This window comes from Camarhynchus parvulus, chromosome 3, assembly GCF_901933205.1.
Source record: "Camarhynchus parvulus chromosome 3, STF_HiC, whole genome shotgun sequence".
Taxonomy (NCBI): domain Eukaryota; kingdom Metazoa; phylum Chordata; class Aves; order Passeriformes; family Thraupidae; genus Camarhynchus; species Camarhynchus parvulus.
In genome coordinates this window covers 22,066,005-22,092,565 of record NC_044573.1, presented here as the reverse complement: position 1 = coordinate 22,092,565, position 26,561 = coordinate 22,066,005, and the positions used below count along the sequence as shown (strand labels likewise).

Sequence of the window (26,561 nt, the reverse complement as noted above, 5' to 3'; positions counted from 1 at the left end):
AGGTTTTTTGTTTAGATGAAGTGCCTTTAGCATTGGTGCCTTGCTGCTTTGATATATACACGGTAGGGCAGTGGAACAGCTGTTGTGTTTGGCTAGATATAGACAGATTATATTTCAGGAGACCTTTAATTAGAGACAACAAGTACAAATAAATTGGTTTATATTCCACAGCTTTGCTTTAATTCTCCAAGGTTCTGTGTTGAAATGTATAAACAGTGCAGTGTCAGCAGACAGGTATTTCCCTCAGAGCTTACTCCAATTCCCCATGGCATGACAGCTGCCTGAACTCTGAGCTGCTGTGGGTGAGGAACCTCAGCCCCTGCCTGCACATCCTTTCTGGCTGGCACAGCCCGTGGCCAGGCTCATCTCTAGGCTGCACAGCCTCCCTCAGGAGAGCCATGGCTCTAAGGAGTGCCAGCCCTGGAAGCTGGGCAGTGTAGCTGACCTGCTGCCATTACTTATTAGCAGGCATAGCAAGTCTAGGATTGCTTCTTCCTGGGTGTCACAGTGTCCTTTGGATAGCACAACACTGTCAGCAATGGGGCCACAGTGATGCTCTGAGCTAATACCAAAAGCCTTGCTCAGTTCTGAAAGAATGTTTGAGGATTGAGAATGATTCTTGTTCAGTTCACTTCTGCTTGTTAATGATGATGTGCTGATAGTTAATGTTTCATTCTCCTTAAAGAATTAAGACACAGGACAAGTTCTCAGGAGGTGCTAAAAACAGATCAGAGGGTCTCATCAAGATTTTTTTTTTGTTTTTCTACACTAGCAAGTAGTGCAGCCCAGGAGGAACAGAGCTCTGGAGTCAGACAGTTACCAATGAGGATCTGATTTTCACACTACCCAAGTTTCATGAGAGTTTGTTTCAGACCACCATTAGTGCAGATTTATGGTTTGTGAGCCACCTGCAATGGATCATTTGGGTTGGCTTTAGCCAGAAACAATCTGGTTGGCCTGCTTTGTGTGCCCAGTGCCATGGACCATAGCACAGTAGGTGGGGACAGTCAGGAGTTTCATGCTCCTCATTTGAACTGACACTAATTTAGCCATGCCAAATGTGGTATTAGGACAAGGCAAACATGAATGCACAGTTGTTGCTGCATGCTGAGACCAAAGGATCATTTAAGGTTCAGTGTACAGCATTTCTAAGAAAAATGAGCACCAGAAGCAGTGCAGCAGTCGTGCACCCTGATCACCTCCCAGCTCTGCTTCAGTCCCTGCTGCTGCACACACAATGCAGGAGCTCACAGTCAGTCTCCAAGCAGCTGGCTGCAGGCAAACATGAAAACATTTCTACCCCTGTAAGAGGACTAGAGAGCATGGAATAGAATAGATCTCTCATAGCTTGGTATCTGAATATCCCTGTACCATCAGATCCTACTGTGAACCCAGTGTAACTTCCAGAAGGGGTACAGGGAGAGTGATACTACTGTTCAAGGGTTTGGATTACATTTTATTGTGGAATTATAAATGATAGGTAAGTTGAGGCAAAACAGCTGTCACAAACAGTGCCCCAGCCTGGCCTCCATAACATGCAGGGCTTTGACCAAAGGTCAGCTTTGTCTCTTTGGCTACATCAGAATGGTGTCTGCCAGCTGGGAGCTGTTAATGAAGGACACAGCACAATCAGAGGCCACTGTGATAGTGTGAACACCCGTCTGGGATTTCCTTGGCTTAGAACATTGCTGCAGGGCAGGTACTTACTGCTGATTCTCCTAAAGAAAGAGTGAGCATGCTACTGACACTGTGCTGTAACAAAGGGCTGTGTGGCAGTGAGGCAGAAGGTCCCGTGTCTCCCAGCAGTCCATCAAACATCTCATCGATGCAGTCAATACTGAAGGTGCCAAACAGAACATAAGTGCAAAGAAAATGAATACAGAGCTGCAGCATGAAATTCATGAACTCAGTCTTCAGTACCATACAGTGGCTTGCAAATATATATAAAAAAATATGGCTGACTCTTTTCCAAACAAGAATTGTTTCTGCAAATTGTGGTGACCCCTTGCTAGAGATCCTACATCTTCTAGACAGCTAAGGTTATGCTAAGTATGTCTAGCCTTGGTTTTTACTTCATGTACACAATCAGGTTACTTCACAAGGACATATGGCTGAAAAACACTAAGCTGATTGTAAGAAGGCTTTAAACTCTCCCTCATTGACCTAAACTTGGAATAGCCTGTCCTAAACTGGATGCTGTATTGGGAAGCCCTGACTTTTTGATTAAAACTGAGCTGCTTTCTGTCCCTAGGAGGGTTGCTGGCAGCAATGATTACCAAGGGATAGAAACTGCAGCCTGCTGCTGCTAAGAATTCCTTGTCTTCAATCTTACATAGCCCAGAGGGGAGAGAGGAAGAGTCAGAATCCCAGTCTCAGAGAGCTCTTAGGGGGTTGATCTTGATCTTTGTTTTACACTGCCTTCCTCCATCTCTGGAAGAAGCTGCACATTTCTAGTCTAGGATAGATTTCATGCACTGGAATTCTTCCCAGAGTTGGCACAGCTTCAGAGGGTTTTAATCTTGGCTGTAGAACCCACATGCTGTTGCAAAGATCCCCAGGGAAAAATAGCTGGAAACGGACAAAAGAACAACAAAGCTACAGGGTCCTCCAGGAGGCTGTACCCCACTGAGATGAAACCCCAGAAGCCAGCCATCCAAGCAAGTCCCTCTCTTCATTCCCCATCTCCCCTCGGTCACCACAAAGCATCCTAGCCCTTGGGTTCTCTGCAGGACACTTGACTTTCACAGTGTCCCCTGCTGTTTCCTTTGCTGGTGAGAGTTCTCCCTGCCAATGCTGAGTTAGGGCCTTAGCAGCTTTTCCTTAGTGGCATTTTTCTGTCTCTTCAAGGTCTCAGAAGAACCTTCATCTGCCAGAGCACTTCAGTCACTCACAGCAGCAAAAAGTTCACATGACCTCAACTGCTGCCACTGTACAGAGAGCCCTGGAGATGAATGCTGAGTCCCTTCACTCTTCCCTTTACATGGGTATTCTACTTCAGCCCTCTTTCAGGCTTGGCCATAAACATTAATTTCTGGGGTGTAGGGTGATTTCTGATTTATTTCTGGGGTGTAGGGTGGAGCATTTAGCAACACAGAGCACTGAGGCCCCAGAACAGCACTTGAAACAGCACTGAGGTATCCACCTGTGTATCTACATAGCAGGGTGATAAATTTCTATCTGCTCTGCAGGTGCAAAGTTTTGGGGGTTCTGTCTGCACAAAAGAGAAAGTACCCAAGAAATTTGAACATGCATAAACTGGTGGTTGTGGAATATGATTGGTCTTTAATCTCAAAAAGCTTGGGTCTGTTTCTACTCGGGTTGGATTGTGAACTGTCAGCAAAAAAGCAGATCAAGAGCAGTGCTGAGGTTACCTGTGAAGTTTGTTGTAGCACTGAGGAAGGCTATTAGTTAGAAAAGGAAGTTTAGTTCCAAATCAGATACTAGCTTTAACTCACAAGCCTGATCCTGCAAGCCCCACTCATTTAAGTGGCTGTCTTGCTTTCAGCAAGGTTGGTGCAGCCAACAGCTCTCAGTAGCCTGAGCCAAAAGTTTTTATAGATAACTACATCCAGGCTGGAGGGGAAAGGGAGAAGACACACATAGCAAAACTAATTCATTTTCCACAAGAAAGCAGTAATAAAAATGAGATAGTAAATGAGCCTTAAGGTCCTTAAGGTTACTGAACAGCTACTGAGTTACAGGAAAGGCTACCATGTTTGGTAATAAATGGTGTCACAGGCTGCAGGCATCAGCAGCAGTTACTACAGACACAGCTTCCAAGACAAAGACAGGCAGGAAAAGAGAGATGGAAAAAAGAAGAAACAGTAGAGTTAAAAAAGGGTTAACTGGGCTTTTGAAAGATCAGTGTCTAAAAACCTTATTTAGTATAGAGTCAGAAGTCCTTGGTGTTCCGAAATTCTGGCATGCTCCAAACCCTCCTGTTAGGCTGGGTGCCCCGTTCCACATCCTCAGAGATGGTCTTGATGTCACTGATGAATGGGGAGATCCTGGACCGAGATTTAAATGTTGTTAAGGAGAGGCTGGTTCTGTTCTTTGTGTTCCATTGCCTTGCAAGCTTCTTGGCCTCTTCCTCCTCTTTGATCTTCTCAGCAGCTTCCTGCAGGACGGAGCGGAAGAGCCGGGATACTTCCTGCGCCTCTGGTTCGTACTCTGCAACCACTTGCCTGAACCTGGAAGCACAGTCGAGGCACGGCTTTGATTAAAAACATCAAATTCCAGATTGCTGCCAAATCACTCTGCTAGGCTTGGAACTTGCACTTTCCTGCTAAATGGGACTCCGTGCACAGAAGGGAACAACAACAAGGAGGGGCCATGAAGATATGCCCAAGGTCTCTAAAATCACAAGCAAGCCAGGGAATGTAAGGAAGAGATGAATCACTGTTTCTTATAAGCACAAGAAATAATAGGGAGAACCAAACAAAGCTAGAAGGCAAGTTTGAAACAGAAGGAAGTGCTCTTTTCACACCACACCTATTAAACCAGAACTCAATGCTATTAATAGCTTAAGAAACAAAATTATTGGACAAGTTTGTGGAAAATGTCCCCAGCACTGCTGATTAAACGTGATTGTCCAAATGCACATCACTGCTCAAGGTAGTCCCTGAACTGCAGCTTACCAGAAGCTCAAGGTAGACCAGGGAAAGCCCCACATGACTTCCCCTATTTTCCGTTCTTGTTCCCGATAGCATTACCCAATGGCCTCTAGACAAAGGAAAATCCAGTCACTTTCTTTGGTAGTCTTTCAGTATTTAACTTTCCATGGTGTTTCATCTTCTATGAATTTCTGTAACATAATGGACTGGCTCAGCTGAAAACATCTTGGTTGGCAGCACAATTCTTTATCTAATTAGATAACTCTGAATTATTTCAGTACCTTCTCAGCAAAGAGCTCAAAATGGAGTTTTTTAAAATTTGATCAACCTAGCTTAATATCAAGGAAGTGAAGAATCGCCACTATTTATTTTGCAGGTGGGGAAGACAAGATGCAGGGCAGAATAATTTTCTTGAAGCCACTGAATGGGCCACTGGCTGAGCAATGAAGAGATCGTGCCATTCCTGACACCTTGTTGGGTGAATTGTCCCCAGCCTGGAGAGTGTGGGAGCCATTCCCAAGGCTCACCCTCCGGTCACATAGATATCCTGATTGTTCTGTAACAGTACACATTTGTGACAGGGGGTAATATGGCTGCTCTTCTAATAAATAATCAGTTCTTAAGGTAAAATTATACGTGCAAGCAGACACAGAGCTAAACTAGTACTTCACTAAAATACAGGTATTTATACTGGATTTTAGTGAAGTACTAGTTTAGGGAAGCTAAAGTGTATAAGGTAAGCATTTTGATCTTTTCCTTCAACAGAACTGAACAAGGATGGAAAACAGAAGGACTGTATTTAAATGAGCCCAATGCAGCAGAAGCTGATAGAATAAGGTATTGTCTCTTGGGTTTTTAAAAAGGCCCAGGAATGTAAGAAGGAGTTTAGCACATACAGAGTTGCATTGCTTAATGGTGTGCCAAAGGATACCCAAGATAATAGGGACAGAAAGCAAGCCAAAGAGAAACCAGAAAGACTTTTTGTATGCTTATGTAGTTTGACTCTGACTGTGGAGGCCTGAAATTGGCTACACACCTTGATACCCTGCTGTATCGCAGATATTTCCCTCCCAGCAAGTACTGGCAGTTACAGGTACAGCTGTGGGGACCCCAGTGTTGCTCACTGAGGGAACTGTGTCAGCAGAAGCACCAGTCCCTTCCACTGTCCAGCCAGAGCAGTTTGACACAAAACCTTCCAAAGTCACCAAAATGTTCCTTAACTGTTTCAGTCACTTTCAATGAATTCTTAATCTCCCTCCCCTGCCCCCTCACCAAAAACCTGAAAACTTTGAATGTTTGGGTGCAAAAAGCCTCTGAGGTGCTGTAGTTCATGCTGGTGTTTAAGTACTGGCACAGTGATGCCAAACTGAATTGTGCAGAGCCTGGAAGGGAAAGAGATGATCTCTTGCTGAGGGTTAGCAGACAGCAGCAGGAACTGGGATTTGTTGGACATTGCAAACTTCCTTTCTGCCTTTTGAGGAGGCACTTCAGTTGCATTATCAAAGAGCCCAAAATACAGTTTTCACAATAAATACATTTTTCCTTTTATCCTATTTGAAGCATAGAAAGGTGAGTCCATAGAAACTCAAGTCTTCACAACATTCTTATTATTATACCAGGGAAAGCAGCTTCAAAGGATTTCTATTGCAGAGGTGAACTAAAATGAGACATTCCATTATTTTATCTCAATGCGTGTTTTAAAGAGAGGTGCTATCATATTTTATATATATATATAATTACATCCTCCTCTTTTGTATTGGCAATTGTGCGCCCAAAAGGCCTCCTCACTGCCTCCACTTTCAGAGGCTGTGTGTCCTACTGCTGGATTGTGGCTCCAGAGCAGGGAGCAGGTTGTATCAGGCTATTACTGGGCCAGTGCCTGGCTCTGAGTACCAGGGGGAGATGGATGATATGACAGCAAATATTCCCCCTGAGCAGAGAGCTCTAATGCTAATGCCCTGGGCTGCTGAAAATACTCCCAATCAATCCAGCTGAAACAGTTTTCTGAAATCAGGGTAGCTTTCCACCTGCACAGCTGTCTGCCTGTTTGCACTCTTTTAGCTTAGTTTTATCAACTCTGCTGTTAAGATTTACCTTTAACTTTTCAGGACCAGCACCAAAACTACTTTGTAAGGATTTGAGCAGGTCTAAGAAACAAAGAGAATGCAATCCAAAAGACTGTCTGCCAGTCACACAATGTAAAGCCACCCTGATTCTGATGGAGAAGGGAAAGGGGATCCTTTTCTCTCCCCTAACAGGATGAACTAACTTCACCCCTTTAATAATGCCTACCTAACTTCAGTACCAGCATGTTTGTGTAAGGGACAAGCTCATGTAGGAAATCCTAAAGGAGTGCACACCACAAATATTTCTCAACAGAAAAGATGGACAGGTTATCAGGGCTGAGCTCCAGCTGAACCAGTCTGTGTATCAGAAAAAAAAGATGGTTTTGCTGCAGGCACTTACACATAACCAAAGCCATCTTCCCCAGCTACCAGTGAACACCAGCTGATGTGCTGGATGCTCCAGCAGTCTGCTCTCTGCACACAACAGCCAGTATATAAAACCAGAAAACACTGGAATCAGGGAGCATGGCCTTGTATCTTGGGAAACAAACTCCACACAAAGCTGCTCAGTGGGGTTAGGAACACAAAATTGCACAAGGCTCATCTGTCTTCTACCACAGGTTAACACCCTTACACTTCTGCATGGGACAGTTTCAAACTAGGCAACTGCACAACCATGTCCAGAAACACCTCAGCAGGGTTCCCTTACTCATCACAAAAGCAGACCTCTGTCTCTTATTTGTGGTTCAAGCTGTGGAAGTGCTGATAGCTCTCCTGGAATACATCATGCACGTCACACAGTCTGAGACCTGACAAAAACCAGCACAGACCTGGGGAGGATGAAGTGGCATACACAGGGATGAGCACATTCCCCAGTCCAGACAGTGTTTGAATCACAGTTCAAACAAATTTGTCCCTTTCATTGCTTTATGGGGCTGTCACATTTCAAGAATCCTGCTGTGCTTGGCTCATCCTGGCACTGCTTTTTAAAGCACTGTCACCTGCCTGTGTTATTCTGTAGGTCCCCTGTACAGTGGGTTCCCTAAGTACAGCCTGAACTTTAAAGACCTGTTAAATCCAACGAAAGTCCATGGATTTAAACAATGTGCTTATAGTTCAGGGTATTCCTGAGTGCCTGTCTGAATGGGGAGCTCTAAGTAGATTTAGTCATTCAAAGAAAATGTGGGGTTGCTTAGTGCTAATAATTAGCTGCTGACTCCTGAATCTACATTTTGAGCAGTAATTCTGGTTCTAGGGTAACACTCGAACAGCTTTGCTAGAAAAGGCTCCTTGACTCCCAAAGAATTACAGCATTCACACTAATTGCAACACTCATGTCACATCACCTCAAACTTAAGATTGCAATTGTAAATAAATCCACTTCTGATTTTAGTCATTTGTTTTACATTAAGTCCTACTAGGAAGGCCACTTCAGCTATACACAATCCTTATAAAATTACAGTCCTTAGCCTGTGATATTGATAACAACTCACATCACCAAAATGCAGGTTTACATTTCCATACTAGGGAGTCTTTTGTTTCCCTCTGGGCACAGGATGACAGAAACCAACTGTTTCACTTTTGCTGAAACGGAAAGAAATTAAACAGACTTTAACTAGCTCTGCCTAGGGTTAAAGCTCTGAGTAAAGATGGGAAAAAATCCAGCATTTTTTATTGGCAACATACTATTCTACTTGTTCAGTTTAACCAGGGCAGATAGGTACTACAGGCCTCACCAAACTCACTGTCATTTCCCTCAGCTGGCTCCAGGATTTAATTTTAAAGAAACAGAGATCTCTAACCCAGTAACCTAAAGCAAAGTTACTCCTGAATGCAATGGCTTTATTTGCATGAGGTGAATCAGAGTCTCCAGATATCGGATGCTATTTGCAGTGTATTTGAATCCTTCCAGAATTCCAAGAGCCTCAAAGAGAAGTTTCTGTTGACCCAAAATGCAAAATAGGCAATCTGGATCTGAAAAAACCCTGTTCATTTGTGAAGTGCTCCTTTCCAGCCTCCTCCACATCTGAAGAAACAAATCTGGAGGAACTTTGCCTCTCAGTAAATGAGCCCGTACCCACAGAAAAGGACAATTTGGATAATCATTTAGACCTTTAGAGAACAAAGTGACATCTCTGACAACTTACATAAAAATGTTTTGTTCTGGCTTTGACTCTGAACTCAGAGGCTCACAAAGCAGGAGACTTTGCATGACACAAACAAAACAAACTCTGCAGTCTTGCAAGATGCCTGCTACTTGTGTAATTTAAGAATTACGTGCTTGTTGAGTGCAAAAAGGACTTCAAAAAGGACCTCAGCTCTTCAAATAGCTAAAGTGGAAGGGAAAGGATCAAGCTTACGATTTCAGTCAGAGCCAAGGACTTTGGTAGGGTACATGCTCTGCATTTGAATTTCCCAATGCAAACTTACAAACTTTTTTTTGGTGGAAGATTTTTCTAAAAGCTGCTACATATTAGGAAGTCACAGAGAAGTGCACATCAGCAGTGCAATGATCTTATTATTAAAGTACTTCACTGGGAATGTGGAGGTTTCATTGCATTCCTATTGTACTCATCTTGTGGAATTTTGGGGAAGTTACTAAAATCTCCATCTTATCTCACTTTCTGAAAAGAGAAATTTATCCAATTTTGGCTGTCTTTCTTTTAAATTGCAGGCTCTTTCTTTTTTTCTTTCTTTCCCCTGTATATTTTCATCTCCTAACATGGCAAGCCCCATTCTCTTTCTTTGTTTCCTCACCAGCAATGAAAATTCCATGGAATGACAGAGCTCTCAGTTAGAAGGTAGAAAAGAAGAGGGGTCAACTCTTAACATTTCTGGCAAAAGATGAAAGGATTATTGAATAAAACTAGCATACATTAGCTTAAGACAAGCAAAACACAGTTTTTTGTAACAGAGTTGTAGTTCAGGAGTGGAGCTCTGCCACAGGGTGCCAAAATGTTATAAATTTACATGTGTTCAAAAAGAGAAAAGCTCCTATAATCTAAACAACTGAAAGATAAAGCCACATCAGCCAATTATGGATAGAAGGTCCACTTGTGGCTCCAAAAGTCTCCCAGTTACAAGGCACAGTAAGCTGGATGCTATACATGAGGTGTAATTGTCCCTGCTGTTGGATTTGCTTCCTTGTCCTTTGCTCTTTTCCTTACACTGATGCCACTGATCACATGCAGACTGCTCATGAGATCAGCCAGACCTTTGACACAACCCACCATTTCTTTGCCTGTGATAGCCCCTTCTCAGTCACAGAACTGAACCAACAAGGGTTATGAAATCCTCAGGGTTTTTTTTAGTTTGGCTCTGCTAAGCAATGCAAGCTCTATAAAACATGCCACTTCTCAAATCACAGTGTAATACAGTTTATGACAGCACCCTATTTGTAAGAGGAGTTTCAAGAGGATGGTTTTAGCCTTCTTCAATCACCCACACAGAGTCCACCAACGTTGTTGAGTACATTTATCTACTGCCATCAGTATGCTGAATCCTGAGCAACAGTGAAAAACCATTACAAGCTGCACTGAAATCAGACATCTTGCATCATCTGTATCAATTAAACAAAAAATAAATAGCAGAGCAGCAAGTTGTATATGGCTCAGTTTAATACTTTCCTGAAGAGGATGAACCTTGGGGTCTCCCTGCTCCAGCAACCAAAGCCTGCTGCCATGGAAATAACCTGTTAGCCAGACAGGCCCTGGGGATGGTAAAGATAGCTCTGAATCCCAGGGCTTTGAAGTGGCTTGTTTACAGCATAGCTTGGAGTTATACAACCACAAGGCAGGTGCTGTTCCCAGCAAATTTTCACTGGAGAAGTCTTGGTCACTGAATGATCCCAAATTCTGCCATCATGGCCACCTTTGCATGAGCCAAGGCTCTGTGTGCCAGGTTGCTTCCAAGGTGCAGCCCCAAGGAAAATGAGGACTAGAGAGGTAATTTGGGCATTCTTTCTTGGCTACATCCACTGTAAGACAGAAGAGCAGCTATTTCCAGCACTTCTGCAGCTGCAGTTCAGAGGCCATTGTTTGTTCAAGGGAAAACAGGAGGCAGCATATGCAGTGAGGGACTGCAGGGTGCTGAGAGCCCTCTTGTATGTGTCCTGCAAGGACTGTGCTCACTCTAATCCCAACTGAAGAACATGTTGGAGCAGGGGAAGTTGATCATAAAGGCTCATTTCACAACTTTGCTTTGGCTAAGGTGCACTGCAGAGTCGCTGTTCCTCACTTTGCCAAGTTTGCCTTCACTGTGCCAAGTATAAGAGTTTATCTTAGAACAGCCACCCTAAAAGGAAAAGAGCCACACCTTTCCCTTCCAGTCTGCATGCTACAGCAGGCTTAGATCAGTTTCTAAAGGCATTCTCACAGGAGGTCACTCAGCTGGCAGGCAGCAACCCTAAGGGTAGCACTTGAAAGGCTCAACAGCAAGAGAGGCTTTGTGCGCACCTACACTGCAGAAGTCAGAAGCACCACTTGGCTATTCAAACCAGCTCATCCCCACCTGCATCCCATGACTCCATGTCTAGGGTAAGAGGGAGGGTAGGGAAGGGAGACATTCTCTGGGAGCACCTGGTTCACAGGCTGAACAAAAGAATAGCACCTTTAGGCTGGGTTGGACACTGGGGACAAGTGCCTCAATAGACCTGCTGGACAGCTTAAATCCAGGAATGAAGGTTCCAGTAAGAGGGGGGAAACGCCAAAGGAAGTTGTTCTGAAGGCTGTGGAACCTCTACCCTCAGAGATATTCAACAGTGGACAGGACAAGGCCCTAAGCAACCTGATCTAACTTTGAAGGTGGCCCTACTCCAGTAGGAGGTGGAAGTACATCCCTCTACAGGTCCCTTTAAACCTCAGTTTCTCTATGATTCCAAAGTTTGAAGCAAAAAAAACCCCATCACAATATTGAGATGGTTCATCAGGCAAGGTGATGCTGCTCTGGCTACTCAGGAGCATGAAGCACTCAACCAATGTCAGAGGGAAATAGCATTCTGGAACTTCTTGGGGGAAATGATGTTAAACTGACTTAAAAGGTTAGATTTCTGTTCTTTCACAAAGACACTATCCCAGCACGACTCATGATACAAGATGCCACGTTTTGGTTCTGCTCTCTCATCTCTCTCTCTAGCAACTCTCACTCTCTCCTCACACATCCTAAAGAGGAAAGGGGGAAAGGCAAGCTCTTCATCATCCCATCTTTCACAGTACCTGAGTATGACAGGCCCACAGTAGGAAGGGTGTATTTTGGTGCACATGTCCTCCAGCTGCAGCCTTTCCCCGGGGCTGATGTCGTAGCTGTGCTTGGGGTAGCTGACCAGCCAGCCGTAGTCCACGCCGCTCTTCATGCGCCGGTACTCGTTCTCGCGCTCACGCTGCTGCTTCTCCGCCTGCTTCATCTGCCAGCTCAGCTCCATCATCAGTGTCTCCACCACCATCTCTGTGGGGCTCCTCTGGGAAATGCGGTTGGGGGGCTCGTTCCACCTGAACCAGGATGCCAGTGACATAGTGCTCCGTGTGTCTCTGCTGGGAGTGGGCTGAGGGTGGAGAGGGAGAGAAAAAGAACAGTGCCATCATCAACACACCTCAGCTGAGAACACTCTTAGCCCCTCACCCCTCCAGTCTGCTGTTAAAATTGCTGCTGGATAACCACTTGGAAATAATTGGTGTCCAATTGGCACCTTGATGTGGGAACCCAGGAAATTCCTCTGGCTGCCCTGGGGTGTAGCAGGCACAGGGCCTGCAAGGGCCCCGTGGAGAGCAGAGGCCTAAAGGTAGGAACTGCCAAATCATGGTATGTGGGGATCTCTTGCTGGTCAGAGTGACCCCGAGAAAAGTTAGAAAGTCTCTTTTCCCAGCCTGGTGCTTGAAGAAGGAGTCAGGGCTCTTCATTTTTCCATCTCAAGGTTGTTTATTGTATCTTATCTATTAAAAATTTTCTCCTGCCCTGCCAAGGTCAGCTCAGCAAGACAGTCCAGGCACACTGCCTGCCCCCGGGTAGGTCTTATGTCTTTATACTAAAAATTACATATCCAATGTTTACAATTACTTTACAATACCTATCACCTATGTGAGACAGTGAGTTTCTACTCTAAACCAATCTAAAAGTGCCAACATCACAGCAGAAGATGGAGGCCAAGAAGAAGAAAGAGAAAGGCTGGACATGCCCAGATCCCTCCATCTTGCCTCCTGAACCCCCATACCAAAAACCCTAAAATCTATTTTTCCACTCTGTGATAGCTTCACTAATATTCTACTTGAACTGTTGTGGCTTGCAGATCTTCATCTAAGGTTGGTAACTTGCTCCACAGGTCATAATCAAAACCACAGGCATCTTGGGCTCTGTGCCAGGGTCTATGAGCCCCCTGGCAGGGGTCTTGGCCGCTCAGGACAGCCAGAGGGATGTCCTGGGTCCTGACAATGGTGAATAGCTAGAAGCCCCTGTCTTCCGCTTTTGGATCCCTGCTTATCTCTCTGTAACCCCATAGGTCACTCTCCTTTAACCCCTGCTATTGGACAATTTTTGATCCCCCTGTATCCCATATAATGGGCTGTTTTAGCATATTCTGGTTAGAAGAGCTGTCACTGGAACCTTCAGAGAGCACCCAATAAAGACATCGCTGTGGAACACCAGGATGGCCTTCTCCTTTCTTGCTCTGGGTCTGTCTGCCTGCGGCTCTTAGCAAGCTAAGGGCTGGAATCACAAAGAGCTGATAATCACTAAAGAGCTGATATCCCTTAAGCTTGCTACGGTTGCCAGCAGCTGAGAACTGCTTGGGAATTGGTGCAGTCTGTCCCATAAAGGACTGAGCTATCTGGCCCACGCAGCCTGCTCGGGCAAACCTGAACCCAGCAGGAGACTGAATTACTGGAGGACTCGAGCCCCTGCCCAGGGGGCTCAGAGACCTTGGCACAGAGGCCAAGACCCCTGTGCCTTTGATCCTGACCCATGGAAAAAATTACCAACCTTTATACAAAGAATTACAAGTCAAGAAAGTTTAGGTAGAATAATAGTTAGTTTGTCACGGGGTGAAAAATAGATTGTTGAGGTTTTTAGAGTGGGGGCTCAGGGTCCCAAGATGGAGGAATTTGGGCATGCCTTGTCCTTTTTCCTTCTTCTTCCTAGCCTCCATCTTCTGGGTGATGTTGGCACTTTTAGATTGGTTTAGAGTAGAAGCTCTCTGTCTAACATAGGTGATAGGTATTGGGAAGTTATTGTAAATAATGTACATATAGTTGTTAGCATAAAAAAGATAACATTGCCCCAGGAACGGGCAATGTGCCTCAACCCGACCTGCTAGACAGACCTGTGGCAGGTCGGAGAAAGAATTTTATAGACAAGAAACAGTAAACAACCTTGAGAACGAGAACAGAAGAGCTCTGACTCCTCCTCAATGGCTGGGCTGGGAAAAGAGACTTTCTAAAGCATCTCGGGGTCACTGTGACCAGCAGAGATCCTGAGACCTTGAGAAATCTCACCTGCAGCAGCCAGCTCGCTCAGAGGGTGAGACAGAGGGTGAAGAGGCACCCTCACTTCCTCTCAGCATGTCATTAAAGTGAGTCACAGCCCTGCCACCTGAGGCCAGGTTACAAGGATGCCTTGCTTCCTGCAGGCTGGGCTGGGGAAACATTCTCCTGCCCACGCACGGGGCTTGGGCTTGCCTGGCTGAACCCTCGTGGGAGGGCACGACCTTGCAGCAACCCCGCCTGTAAAAACCCAGTGCATGGAGTCAAAGGATTGCTGGGAGCTACATTCTAGCCAGGAGATCCTTAGAGATCTCCTCTGTGACCTGCTGCGGTGGGTGGAAGCTGATGCCCACCAAGTGCCCACCAAAGCTGCTCAATCACTCCCTTCCCCAGCTGGACAGGAGAGAGAAAATGTATTAAATGTATCTCATGGTTTGAGATAAGGACAGAGACATCACTCAGCAATTACTGTCAGGCACAAAACAGACTCAACGTGGGAATATTAGTTTATTACTCATCAAATCACAGTTAGATAATGAGAAATAAAACCAAATCTTAAAACACCTTCCCCCACTCTTTTCTCCTTCCTAGGCTCTGCTTTACTCCCAAATTCTCTACCTCCTCCCACCTACCCAGCACTACAGAGGGATAGGGAATGAGGGTTGTGGTCAGTTCACTACATATCATTTCTGCAACTCCTTCCTCCTCAAGGGGAGGTCCTCCTTCCTTTGCTCCAGTGTGGGGTCCCTCCCATGGGGGACAGTCCTCCATGAAGTTTTCCAGTGTCAGTCCTTCCCATGGGCTGCAGTTCCTCATGAACTGCTCCTGCCTGGGTCTCTCACAGGGAGTGCAGTCCTTGAGAAACAGGCTGCCCTGTGTGGGCTCCCCGTGGTGTCACCAGTTCTGCCAGCAAACCTGCTCCAGCTTGGCATCCTCTCTCCTGGAGGTCCTGCCAGGAGCCTCTTCCATTGTGGTCTTCCCGTGGGGTCACAACCTCTTTTGGACATGGGCTGCAGGGGGCTCTCTGTTCCCCCTTGAACCTCCGTGGGCTGCAGGGAGATCTCTGCTCCACTCTCTGAGGCACCTCCTGGCCCTCCTTCCCCACTGACCTTGCAGTATTTAGACCTGTTGCCCTCCCATAGCCTCCCTTTTGTTTTTTCCCCTTCCTAGACCTGTTATCCCAGAGGTGCTGCCAGCTGGACTGATGGGCTCAGCCTTGGCCAGCAGTGGGTCCTTGCTGGGGCCATCTGGCATTTGCTTTGTCAGGCATGGGGGAAGTTTCTGGCAGTGTCCCACAGGAGCCGCCTCTGTAGCCCCCATCACCACCAAAACCTTGCCACACAAACCAAACACACCTGGCTAGGTTTGCTGCTGCTCCTGCTGCTGTAACATCGGCAGCAGAGCTCGCCTTGCCTGGGCAGCACTCACAGGAGCCTGAGCTACAAGGCCAGACAGAGCTTTAACCATTATTTAGCAAATGTGTCGCTGCATGCAGCAGAGGCTACACCACCTTCTACAAGTCCAATTATTTGCCTTGCTGCAGGAGCACTCCTTCAGCACCACCCCCAGTGGTGGGGGAACTGAGGCTGCTCTGAGAGGGAAGCAGAAGCATACCAAGGTTCAAACTGTTATTACTTCTGAGTGAGAGGTTTCTGCTGCTGGGAGTTAACCCAGTACTTAGCAGACAGAACAAACTGCATCAATCAGCTCAGAAAAAGATGGAATTAACTCCCCACCCAGCCAATCCCTTCATGTTGTCCCTTCAGGAGGACAATGCATGGAACAAAGTTATTACCTATTGTACTTGTATTTAAACACAATGGACTCCAAAGCAGGCACTGGGGAGCTGAAGAGGAGAAAAACAGCATCTGTTTCTTCACACTGAGCACTTACGTGCCTTGTTGCTCCCTCCCATTAGCCCCTGGGGAGCAGGGGTGGCACAAATAAGGATTGCAGCTGGGATTACAGAAAGGCTCCTCTGGCAGCAGCCCAAGCAGGACGTGGCGTCAAAAGTTAACATGAGGGCAAGGGATTAAAGAGTCTGCTTCTGCAGGCCTGAGCAAATCCTCACCACTGGGACACAGACAGACATGAAGTGGTGAGGAAAAATATGCTTTTCATTTAAGCTTGCACCTTTAGTGACAATAAAAATCACCAAAAGCTCATAACTACACAGTACTCCCACTAGAGCTGAGAGCCATGAGCTCCCAGACTCCCTGGATGAGAAGTGATCCACATCATTCTGCCAGGACTGCAAGGAAAAGATGCTTCCATGCATCATTCCCTCATCCTAAAGTAGCCTGCTCTCTTTCAAAAGTGTTCATACTTTGGAAATAAATCACACCATTAAAGGAAAATCTTCCCAAAACCTGAATAGTCTATACAGTGTCCCACATCTGAAATTATTCCAGGCTCTAATGCTTAGACTTTTCTAGAATCAGGAAGTTTTCCAAACTGCATTAAAGGACTAGTTTCTCTAGTCCTACACCCTACCTCTCCCAGCAAGCAATACCAGTTTCTTCAGAAGGCAGACACGAAAGGGCTGAAAGCTTCCACAGGTCACAGCTGCAGCTAGCTCAGAGTGTGAGGCACAGATCTTCCATCCCTGCAAACAGGAGCACCAGGAGGTGGGGGGACAGAATGTAAGAAAATATAGTGCAGAAGGTAATCTCACCCCTGAGGAGCTGCAGCTGCACGAATTACCAGAGGTTAGGAACAGGCCTGCCCTTAACAGGCCACAACTGTAACCAAAAAGAAGAAGAGTGCTATAGAAGAGTGGGTTAGCTGGGTGAGGAGAGGGAGTTTGCTGGCTGAGCTGTGGAGGAGTCAGTGCTGTGAGGAGATGCCCATGAGAAATCACCAAGAAGATGTGGGAGCTTTGCAATAAGATGACAACACCTGGGCTGGTTTGCAGTGCCTGTACAGGAGAGATGGCTGCAGTGACTGCCCTGCAGCATCAGCTGTGGCTGTCCTGGTGACAGCAGTCACAGCCAGCAGCTCCTGCAGGTACTGCTGCCCCTGCCTCATTCCTGTGCTCTGGAGGAGGAGGAGCAGCCAGTGCTTCCCTTTGTGTGCATGGCCAGGGTGAGTGACTCCAGCCAGCAGCTCCCACAGCAGCAGGCAGAGCTCTGGTCTCAGCTCAGACACAGGGACAGGCTCAGGCTGGAACCCAGGCACAGGGTCAGATTATTGACCCTGCCACTCCAGTGGGTACCTGGATCTTGCTACATGGTGCCTCCACTCACCATCACACAGCATTAAGGCTGAAGAGCTTTTCATTGGTCTGCTCACCCCTTGTGTATCCCTAACAAAACTGAGGGGCAAAACAGGCCACAAGCTGTTGTAAATAATGTAAAGTCTCCTGTTTCTTTTCAGCTTCTGTGATGACAGTAGTTTTTGTAAGCTGCTACAGGTACCATTATTATTTCTATTTGTGCTTTTATCTGATGAAGGTGAACATGCCCTTCTGTATTTTAATTCTGGCTATGACCTGGTTTCACACTGGTTTAACTCTGCTGACTTCAGTGGCATTAGGGGTAAATCAGTATAAAGCATTACAACTGAGGAATGCCCTTCCAGCTACTCCTAGCTCACTAGCTGTTTCATTAGAAGAGGAGCAAGAAGGGAATTTAGTGCTCAGACTGGGAAAGAGAGCAAGGAGACTTGGATTTTGCATGAGCCTGGGCTGTTCTTACTGCATTTATGGTTTTTAGTTCCACAGGTCTCCCTCAAAGCAAGGCATCCTGCATGAGAACCATTTTACCTAGCACTAGCATTACAGAGAATAAACAGAAAAATATCTTGGATACCTTGTCTGCTGCTACCAAGGCCTGCTGGACCCGAGCTGTGCCCAGTCCCAGAGCTTTCAGAAAGCTCTGGTAAAAGGCAGAATTGCTTTTGGTATGGGAACATGGATACCTCTGACCCCAAATGGGGCTTTCACTCGACTGCCATAAAAGTCTGCTTCCAGATGAGAAGAGCACCTCACCTGCAGCTGAAATAGCCTGTTTTCAAATGAAGGGAAATCCCATGCAAGTTTTTCATGCACGCTGGCAGCTTGTGCTGGCTGCTCCTAAGGGAGTCCTGTTTGTATGAGATTGTTTCCTTCCCTTCTCTCATCCATCACCTCCTCTTTTTGAGAGCTGGCAACTGGCCATGTCTATTTAGCAGGCTCAACAAGCCACCACTCTTCCCACTACTGCTCTTAGCAGCCTGCAGAAGATACTGTGGGCTCCATTAATTGTGGCTGCTGGTTTTAATTTAAAGTTCACAGGCAGGCTAATCATTAACTGACTCAAAATGGCTTTGCCATGTGGGAAAACTCAAAGGACTGTTGGCAAGATGTGGACGACTAAAGAAAGGCAAAAGTTACAGCCTGACCTTCTTACTGGGGAAAAGGACAAATTTACAGCCCCAGCTGAATACAGATCTTTCTGTTGCCCAATTAGTCCATTTTCCAATTCCTTCTAAGAGGCTATCCTGGGAGCTGACACAGTCCAGTTGATGAACATCTCTGGTGTGATTCAACCAAAATTTCTGAGGGGTTTATGTAAGTTCCACTCCAGAAACAGACCAGGGGTTTGAGACTTTAGTGACATTGACCCCAGATCTTTGCCTAGAAGGTCACTGCTGATTGCAAGTCTGACCAACCACCTCACAGAGTTTCAAGCACATGTTTACCTTAGCTATACCAAAGTCTGGAATACCTGGCTTTCTCCCCCCCTCTCTCTCCCTCACAGTCTCTGAGGGGTTGCTTCAAACTTTAGTAATTTTTAGTAAGTCTTGCTGAAAGTTTTTCATGCAAATGTTTCCTGTTAGTTTTGCCTTTCTTCAAAACTCCTACACTGTTCTCTACACTGTCAGCAATTCCTGCATTTTTCTCCTCATGTACTTTGCAGCTTTCTCCGTTCTTTTCTCGGGGCATGTTCTGAACAATTTGACCTCATCTTCCATGTTTGTACCTTCTCACATGCTTCCCCATGTGATTTCCTCTTCTTGTTCCAAAGAACACACCAAAGAACCATCAGAAATATCAACATTCACATGCCTTATCTGTTTTTTCACCTTCTTTACACAGGGTTTCAGCCCTTCCTAGCCCTTTCACCAGCAAAGGGAGTCTGTTTCCTTGGCCTGCTGGTCTTTGGCCAACTGGAGGCTGTTCATCCAACCTGACAGACACAGGCTCCTCCGGGCTGCATCACCCCTTGCTGAGACTTGTTACAGTCTTAAACCATGAGTCAATCAGCAGGGCCAGTTTAGTGTATAGAAAATCAACTTCTGAGAAGAAAATATTCATTTCCATTGATCCTTCTCCTGGCCCCCAGCTTGTAATGCCCTCCAGGATAGGAGAGGAGTATGCAGAGGGTGGGAAATGTGCATTATGATAAAAATGAGAGTAGAATAGGACTCTCTGTAAAGGTATGTCCTCTGTTGGACAAGTCTCCTGTGGTTTGCCTTTGCCTTCACAGTCCAGGAGTGCTGCTGACAATTCTGTGTGACTCCAAGAGCCTTGGGGGTGTGGTGATTGTGCAGGAGCAGAAGGAGAAGCCTTAAAGGGGTTACGTGAGAGAAGCCTAATCCATAATCCAGTGATGTCAATAGAAAGGCTGTCACTCAGCCGTAGACAGATTTCCAAGAAATCCATCATCATCCAGTCAAAGCATGCCAACAAACTGGGCTGAGGAGCTGGGAAATGCCTTCCCTCCCTTCTTGTGGGTGGTGGTTCCTTATAGCTACAGTCAGAGAGCAGAATTTGCTCATGCAAGATTCCCACTTTGCCTTTTTCCGCACATGCCAGATCACAGGGTAACAAACAAGGAAATTTATTTCCAAAGCGGGTCCAATCTCCACATTGTCCCCATAACTGTACTTTTTAGAAGACACATAGTCATGGGGAAAAGAGATAATGTCAAACTGCAGAGCACATTAAAATTTGTTTTAAATTATTTATCTCTTTAGTAAGATTTGGATTACATGGTCCAGGAAAGTCCAGTGTCCTTCAGATGCCAAAAGGTATCAAGTACCTGCCTGGACTGCAACTCCAAATTGGTTTGGCTACCCCCATTTCTGAGTTCTGTGCTAACTGATGCAATGTTTAACAGCTGCTCAGGCAGAAATTGTGGTCATGGCTTGGCTGCTGGTTCTATCTGCATGGAGTAGCATTAAGTAGCAAGAGCATCAAAGATGAACCTCAAAATCTATTTCTCTTGTTATGAAGATATTTTAATTTTTGTTCCAAAGACTCTTAGCAACTTCTAACTAAGAAACTGCTGCCAACACCTCAATTTTATTTATATAGTCCACCATAGCTTTGTTAAAGAATCCCTGCTCTCCATTCTCCACCACTTTCTGGTTTGTTCAGCCTGGAGAAGAGGAAACTGAGGGAGACCTCACTGCAGTGTACACCTTTCTCACAAGGAGAAGCAGAGGGGCAGGCACTGACCTCTTCTCTGTGTGCCCAGTGACAGACCCAAGGGAATGGCCTGAAGCTGTCAGGGCAGGTTTAGGTTGGGTATCAGGAAAAGGTTTTTCACCCAGAGGGTGTTCGGGCACTGGCACAGGCTCCCCAGGGAACTGGTCACAGCACCAAGCCTCACAGAGCTGAAGAACCATTTGGACTGCTCTCTTGGGCACATGGTGGGACACTTCAGGATGTCCTGTGCAGGTACAGGAGCTAAACTTCAATGATCCTTGTCCATCCTTTCCAACTCAGGATATTCTGTGGTTTGGGGTTTTTTTGGTTTTGTTTTTTTTTTTTTTAAGTTACTTGCCTTTATTCTCTCCATACTGAGAATTTTATCTTACCAGGCCCAAAGAACTCTACTTCCTCTGTGTCTGGAATCTGCTTTCTTGTTCAGTGACATGGAGGGCTAAGGTGTTTACATCTACCTGCCACGTGATTGTAATTTCAGTGGAAATCATTATAAGAGATGCTCAGCCTGAGATGCTGTGAGACAATTAATGCTGAAAAAGCAGTAGGTAGAGCCTGTCAATCAAGTTTAAAAGCAATGCAAATATCATGATATTATCACAGCAGCATTCCTCATTCTGACCTGCAGAATAGAGAGACAGAACTTTGGAGGACATTCAGGGGTCTGCGTATATACCACAGCAGAAAACCTGTGTTTTGCTTTGTAAGCACACAGAATCCCCTGTTGTGATGGACATAGGCTATTTCTGGACTAAAAAAATTGAAACTCACAGTGGTGAACACGTTTCCAGGTACATGACCCTGTTACAAGTAGCAAGGAGCTTTGAGTAACAGAAGCGCAGGGGATGAAGTGAATGCTTTAAATGCAGCCCTATTGTCACACCTTCGTGGCGCCAGGAGTTTGGGGACAGCCTCACAGCAGTGTCCAGGAGCAAAGCCAGCTGTGACAGGGCACTGTGGCACCCAGCAGGCCCTTGCATGCCAGGCAATGTCTGTCTGTCCCAGCACGGCTGTGCTCAGGTCCGACCTGCCTGCCCCGGGCTGCCAGCGCCTGCTGCTGCCAGCTCTGCTCCCAAAACAGCGGGACAGCCAGTGCCAAAGCAGCGGGACAGCCGCTCCCAAAACAGCGGGACAGCCACTGCCGAAACAGCGGGACAGCCAGTGCCAAAGCAGCGGGACAGCCGTGCTGCTGCTCGGCGTGCTGCCCCTGCTCTGCATTCCCTTTGCTCCAGCAGGCTGGCACTGTCAGCACTACAGAAAGGCACTGGCTCTTTGTCTGCTGTCCTTGCCACAGAGTCACAAGTCACTTAAGCCTTTAGTGCAGGTACATGACTAACAATCACCGCCAGGTAAACGTGACAGGAGGGACTCAGAGCGAACCAGAGGTGCTGCAGGACAGAAAAGAAATAAAAGTGGTACTATTGCTATCAAAGGAAAGGTTGAGTGGTACTCTTTCTATCAAAGGAAAGGTTGAGTGGCCTTCTGGAAATACCACAACAGTGATGAAATACATGACTATGTCACATTTTCTACACCTGGTAGCCCTCATAAGATTTTTTTTTTAATGAAAGCCTTTAAAATTGAGAACACACGAAAAATACTGCTCTTATCTCCCCCAGTATTTGTGTAGTTTGTAATACATTCTTAGAGTTTCAATCTTCTAGAAAACGAGTGTATCTGATGCATTTTACATCTGCCTTTTGATTGCAAGAGGGGTAAAGAAAGAAGAATTTAGTGCAGACTGGGCCCCAAGTTCAGGTAAGAATAAGGAAGATGATTTGCAGTCACTAACCAAACACCATGAGGAAAGGCAGCTGATCTAACAGGTACGGCTTCATGATCCACAGCAAAGCTGCACAATGTAAAACAGATTTGTCTCGTTGAAATAAATGAGAGTTCTGTTGATTAACTCCAGAGGAAAATCCAGTCTTAAAGAAAAAGTGAAGGAAGGGCCCAATAGCTTGGAGCTCTCCTAATACCTGGCACTCTACAGAAGATAATCTTTGTGTTATCTGCAAAAGCAAAAGGGTGGGTTCTCCTCAAATCTGCTCATGAAGCAGAGCAGTACTTTGCAGTTTGTCTACTTATCAAAGCAAATGAGTTCTCTTTGTTAAAAAACAGGATTATTTTCATGCCAATATCTCACTCACGCTTGAAACAATGTTTCCACTAGCAACCATAAAAGCACTCTGTCATACAACTTACACTAAACTGTTACCTAAACCTACAGGAGACAGGAAGTTAAAGCACAATGAACTGCTCTGTTTGACTGACTTGTTATTAAAACTCCTATATATTGCTCAGATCTTGCCATGGTGGACCAAACACACCTTCAATTCTATACCTTGCTTTGATCTCTGCAGACTACAAAGCCAGGTTTCCAGTCAGGACAGAGGGATGTAAAGTATTCTTCACCATTCATTCAGCTGTGTAAATGAGAGTTCAGAAGGTAGCACAGACCCAGAGCTTTTCTGTTATTAAAATCATCCAAACTACCAGAAAAAAGTATTCTGCAATAAACCAGTAATAGCATCTGATGGAAGGCTCTAGTACAAAAGGCTTTCAGAATTAAAACTCTGAGAGATCCCCAGCTCATCTTTCTCTATTCTACTACTAACCACACAATGTTATTAAAGGGGCAGTAATGTCACAGATTGGAATTTCTAATACTGCAGATACTCATATATAGAGTTATATAAAGAGATTGAAACTCTGACCCAAAGGCATATTCCACCTGGCATCAGGTCCTCTGAAGTATTTTTATTCATATATTGTGGTGAAGACCAGACTAAGTGCTGTGAAAATGGGCAGGTGGGATGTGCATTCTCCATCCAGACTGAGGACTGATTCCTCTGGGAAAGCAGGAGTAACTCATTGCATCACAGGCAAGAATGCAGTTTAACAGACACCTGTACATTTCTGTTCAGGACTGAACCTTAGTTATGGTATCTACCAGAAAGAATATTGACCAAAGGTCCCCAAAGTCCCACTCTGACTGCAGAGTTTTCTCTGTACTGCAGAACACTAAGACCAGAGTTTAAGTTTGATCATTGTGACAGGAGCTACTTTAAAATATACGTTGTTCTAAAACTTAGCAACCAAAAGAAGAAAGCTAAATTTACAGCTTGAAAACTTAAGCCTGTCTTTATCGAGATCACTCACAGCACTGGCAGAGCTCTGGGAAAGCTCATGCTTTCCACCCTGCAATAGCTGCATGTCCCACCTGCAGGCACAGAGACAGCAGCCTCTGTGACCATGAGCAGCACTGTCCTGACATGGGTTTTAATGAATGTATCAGCACTAGGGGATGCACAGTGTGTTCTAGCCTCAGTTACACTGCCATAACTCAGAAGTTGTCTGACCGACCTTCGTGGCACCTCCCTGGGGTTGACAAACACTGAACTTCCACCCTGCAGACACTTAGCAGGGCGGGTGTCTAATCAGAGAGATTTTAAATATGGCATAAACATGAGGCAGCATAAACCATGCTTTCCTCCTCGATTGCCTGTCCTTACATAACCAGTTACCCGGCGCTTATCCATCATCCAGGCAGCCGTGCCCGAGCCCAGCCTGGGAGAGCTGTCGGGGGGCCCGGCCCCTTCCCTTCCCTTCCCTTCCCTTCCCTGCCCACCCATCCCGCCTCACCTTGGGCACCAGCGCTCCCGCTGCTCCTGCGGACAGACGGACTCAGGGCGAGCGGAGAGGGTACCAGGAGGAGGACGTGGCTTGAAGTCAAGCCCTCTAAACTGGCACAGCAGGCTTAAACCCACACTGGGCTATGGATTAGCCCTGGTGACGAGATACAACAGCTGTGCTTACGGCAGTGCCTTTGAGCGATTAGGGCTCGGTCCGCTACCTCGGCGCACTCAGCCTCCCGCCAAGAGCCGGCACCACTTTAAAAGTCCCTCCAGACCACGGAAACTTTGTGGCGTTTTCTACCCTGCAGCTGAGGCGGCCCTCGGAAGAAATGCAGGTGCCTCAGGGCACCGGGACTTGCTGCAGGCTGCAGCGGGGCTCGCTCCCGGGGCCGTCCCGGCGGAGGCGGCCGCACCCCGCGCCCTGCCGGGAGCCGCTCGGGCCGGGCGGTGGCCGCTCCCCCGGCACAGGGAGCCGGGACACCCCAGCCCCGGCTCTTCCCCGCAAACGCAGCGGTCCCCTCCGCCGGGCACCGCCTCCGCCCCGCCAGGCACCCCTGCTGGCGGCGTCCCCAGCTCCTCCTCCTCCTCCCTCTCCTCTTCCTCACCGCGGTGCCCGCTGCCGTCCCGCCGCCGGCGCCCAGCCGGGGCAGCGCCTCTCGCCGCCGCCGCCGCCGCCGCCGCTGCCGAAGTTGAGCGGAGCCGCCGCTCCGCAGCCGCCGCCGCCCCCGCGCCCCGCCCGCCCCGTTCCCATAGCGACCACGGGATGCCCGATGCTCGGTCCGGGACCGTGAGCTCCGCCCGGGCACCCCACCGGCACCGGCACCGGCAGCGGCAGCGGCAGGCGGCAGACCCTGCGGGGGTCACTACTCACTGCTGTAGATGGAATTTGCACCGACAATAACGGCGCGGAAACTGCAACTATTCACTCATTTCTCACCAAGTCCTTTGGGAACGGAACAGAGCAGAGCTGAGCACTCTTCAGCCACAGAAGCCACGAGGGTTTGGAGGGAGGAAGAAGGATGAGGGGTCGGCACAGGAGTTGGAAGGGTATGGGGGGGAAGAAGAGGAGGAGGAAGGTTTTTACAATTGGCCAGTGAAACACTGGCCCAGGTTGCCCAGTGAGGAGGTGGGTGTCCCATCCCTGGAAACATTCAAGGGCAGGTTGGACAATGCTCTGAGCAGCCTGACCCACCTGAAGATGTCCCTGCTCATTGCAGGGGGCTGAACTAGATGGTCCCTGTCACACACACGGCCACAGTGTCCTCTGTGAGCCCACAGTTCCTCACCCAGCCTCTTCCCACAGTGCAAAAATGTGCAAAACCATCCCCGGTATCACTGGCCAAACCCCCACCAAACCCCAGGAGAGCCAGGCTGTGCCAGAGGGCTGCAGAGCTACAGCCTTAGGTGGGGACAGCACAGGGACAGGTGACAGCACTCAGTGACACCTGCAACCTGAGCATGTGTGTGAGGTCAAGCATGCCCCACTGAAAAGCTTTCACAAATTATGGCCCAAGTTCTTGGTGTTCATGCAGCACTCGCACAGGCAGAGGACAGAGGTGTTTCAGACCATGTATGTGCGTGCAGCACACACATAAACCAAAACAGCCCAGCTAAAAATATTACAGGTTACAGGATTCCCAGTGCAGTCTAAATTAAAATGTATGAGGATGGGGGGGGGTTTAAAGTTTAGTTTATTATTAGATCAAAAAATACAACTGGACTAACAAAGAGATTGGAAGCATTTTTCTGTGCTAATTATCCGTGGAGGATTACTTGTCCGTCCTGAGCTTCAATGCCAGCCCAGTTTGTAGAGGTTTATAGCATCCTGGGTATGCTCTGCTCTAAATGGGATTGTTGAGTTTAAGTGAAAAGTCATCTTACACCAATAAAGACCATTATATTCTCATACATTAAAAGCTTTTTCAAAAGTCATCAACTCTGACTAATGCAGAAGAAACCCCCCTTGAAAATGCTTAGTTTTCAGGTATATTTTCCAGGTTATCTTTTCAACGCAGTGAATTCCTGGAAGTTCTTGTCATGAATCAGAGACACTGATGACTGGGGAATATCTCTGGGAACATTTCCTTGCAGATATATATATAAGCCTCACAACTGAAAAATCATTCATCTCTCCCATACTTTATTTAGCAGTTGAAACCAAGGATTCTTTCACTGTTGTACTGTCAGGACTTACCAGATCAGTCAGCACTCAGATCATCAGTGGCTTGGTAGCAACACTCTGGTACCATAGATGGACGGAAGATTTATCCAGTGGTACATTTCCCAGGACACTCCATGACAGTCAGGTTTCACTATATTGCAATTTGTAGTGCATTTGAGCAGTG

The 26,561-nt window shown here is 46.7% G+C and overlaps 1 protein-coding gene across 2 annotated transcripts; it reads right to left on the bottom strand.

The window, feature by feature from the left end:
- Positions 1–1,380: 1,380 nt before the first annotated feature.
- Positions 1,381–24,875, bottom strand: RD3 (retinal degeneration 3, GUCY2D regulator). Of its 2 annotated transcripts, none has more exons than XM_030946431.1 (3): positions 24,822–24,875; positions 11,893–12,218; positions 1,381–4,190 (listed from the first exon to the last, which is right to left on the bottom strand). In XM_030946431.1, exons 2-3 carry the CDS (start codon positions 12,186–12,188, stop codon positions 3,893–3,895), a joined length of 594 nt encoding a protein of 197 aa, XP_030802291.1. In that variant the 5' UTR covers positions 12,189–12,218; positions 24,822–24,875; the 3' UTR covers positions 1,381–3,892. The 2 variants fall into 2 exon arrangements, with proteins under 2 accessions (XP_030802291.1, XP_030802289.1); XM_030946429.1 differs by lacking the exon at positions 24,822–24,875 and adding an exon at positions 24,224–24,774.
- Between the last annotated feature and the right edge of the window lie 1,686 nt (positions 24,876–26,561).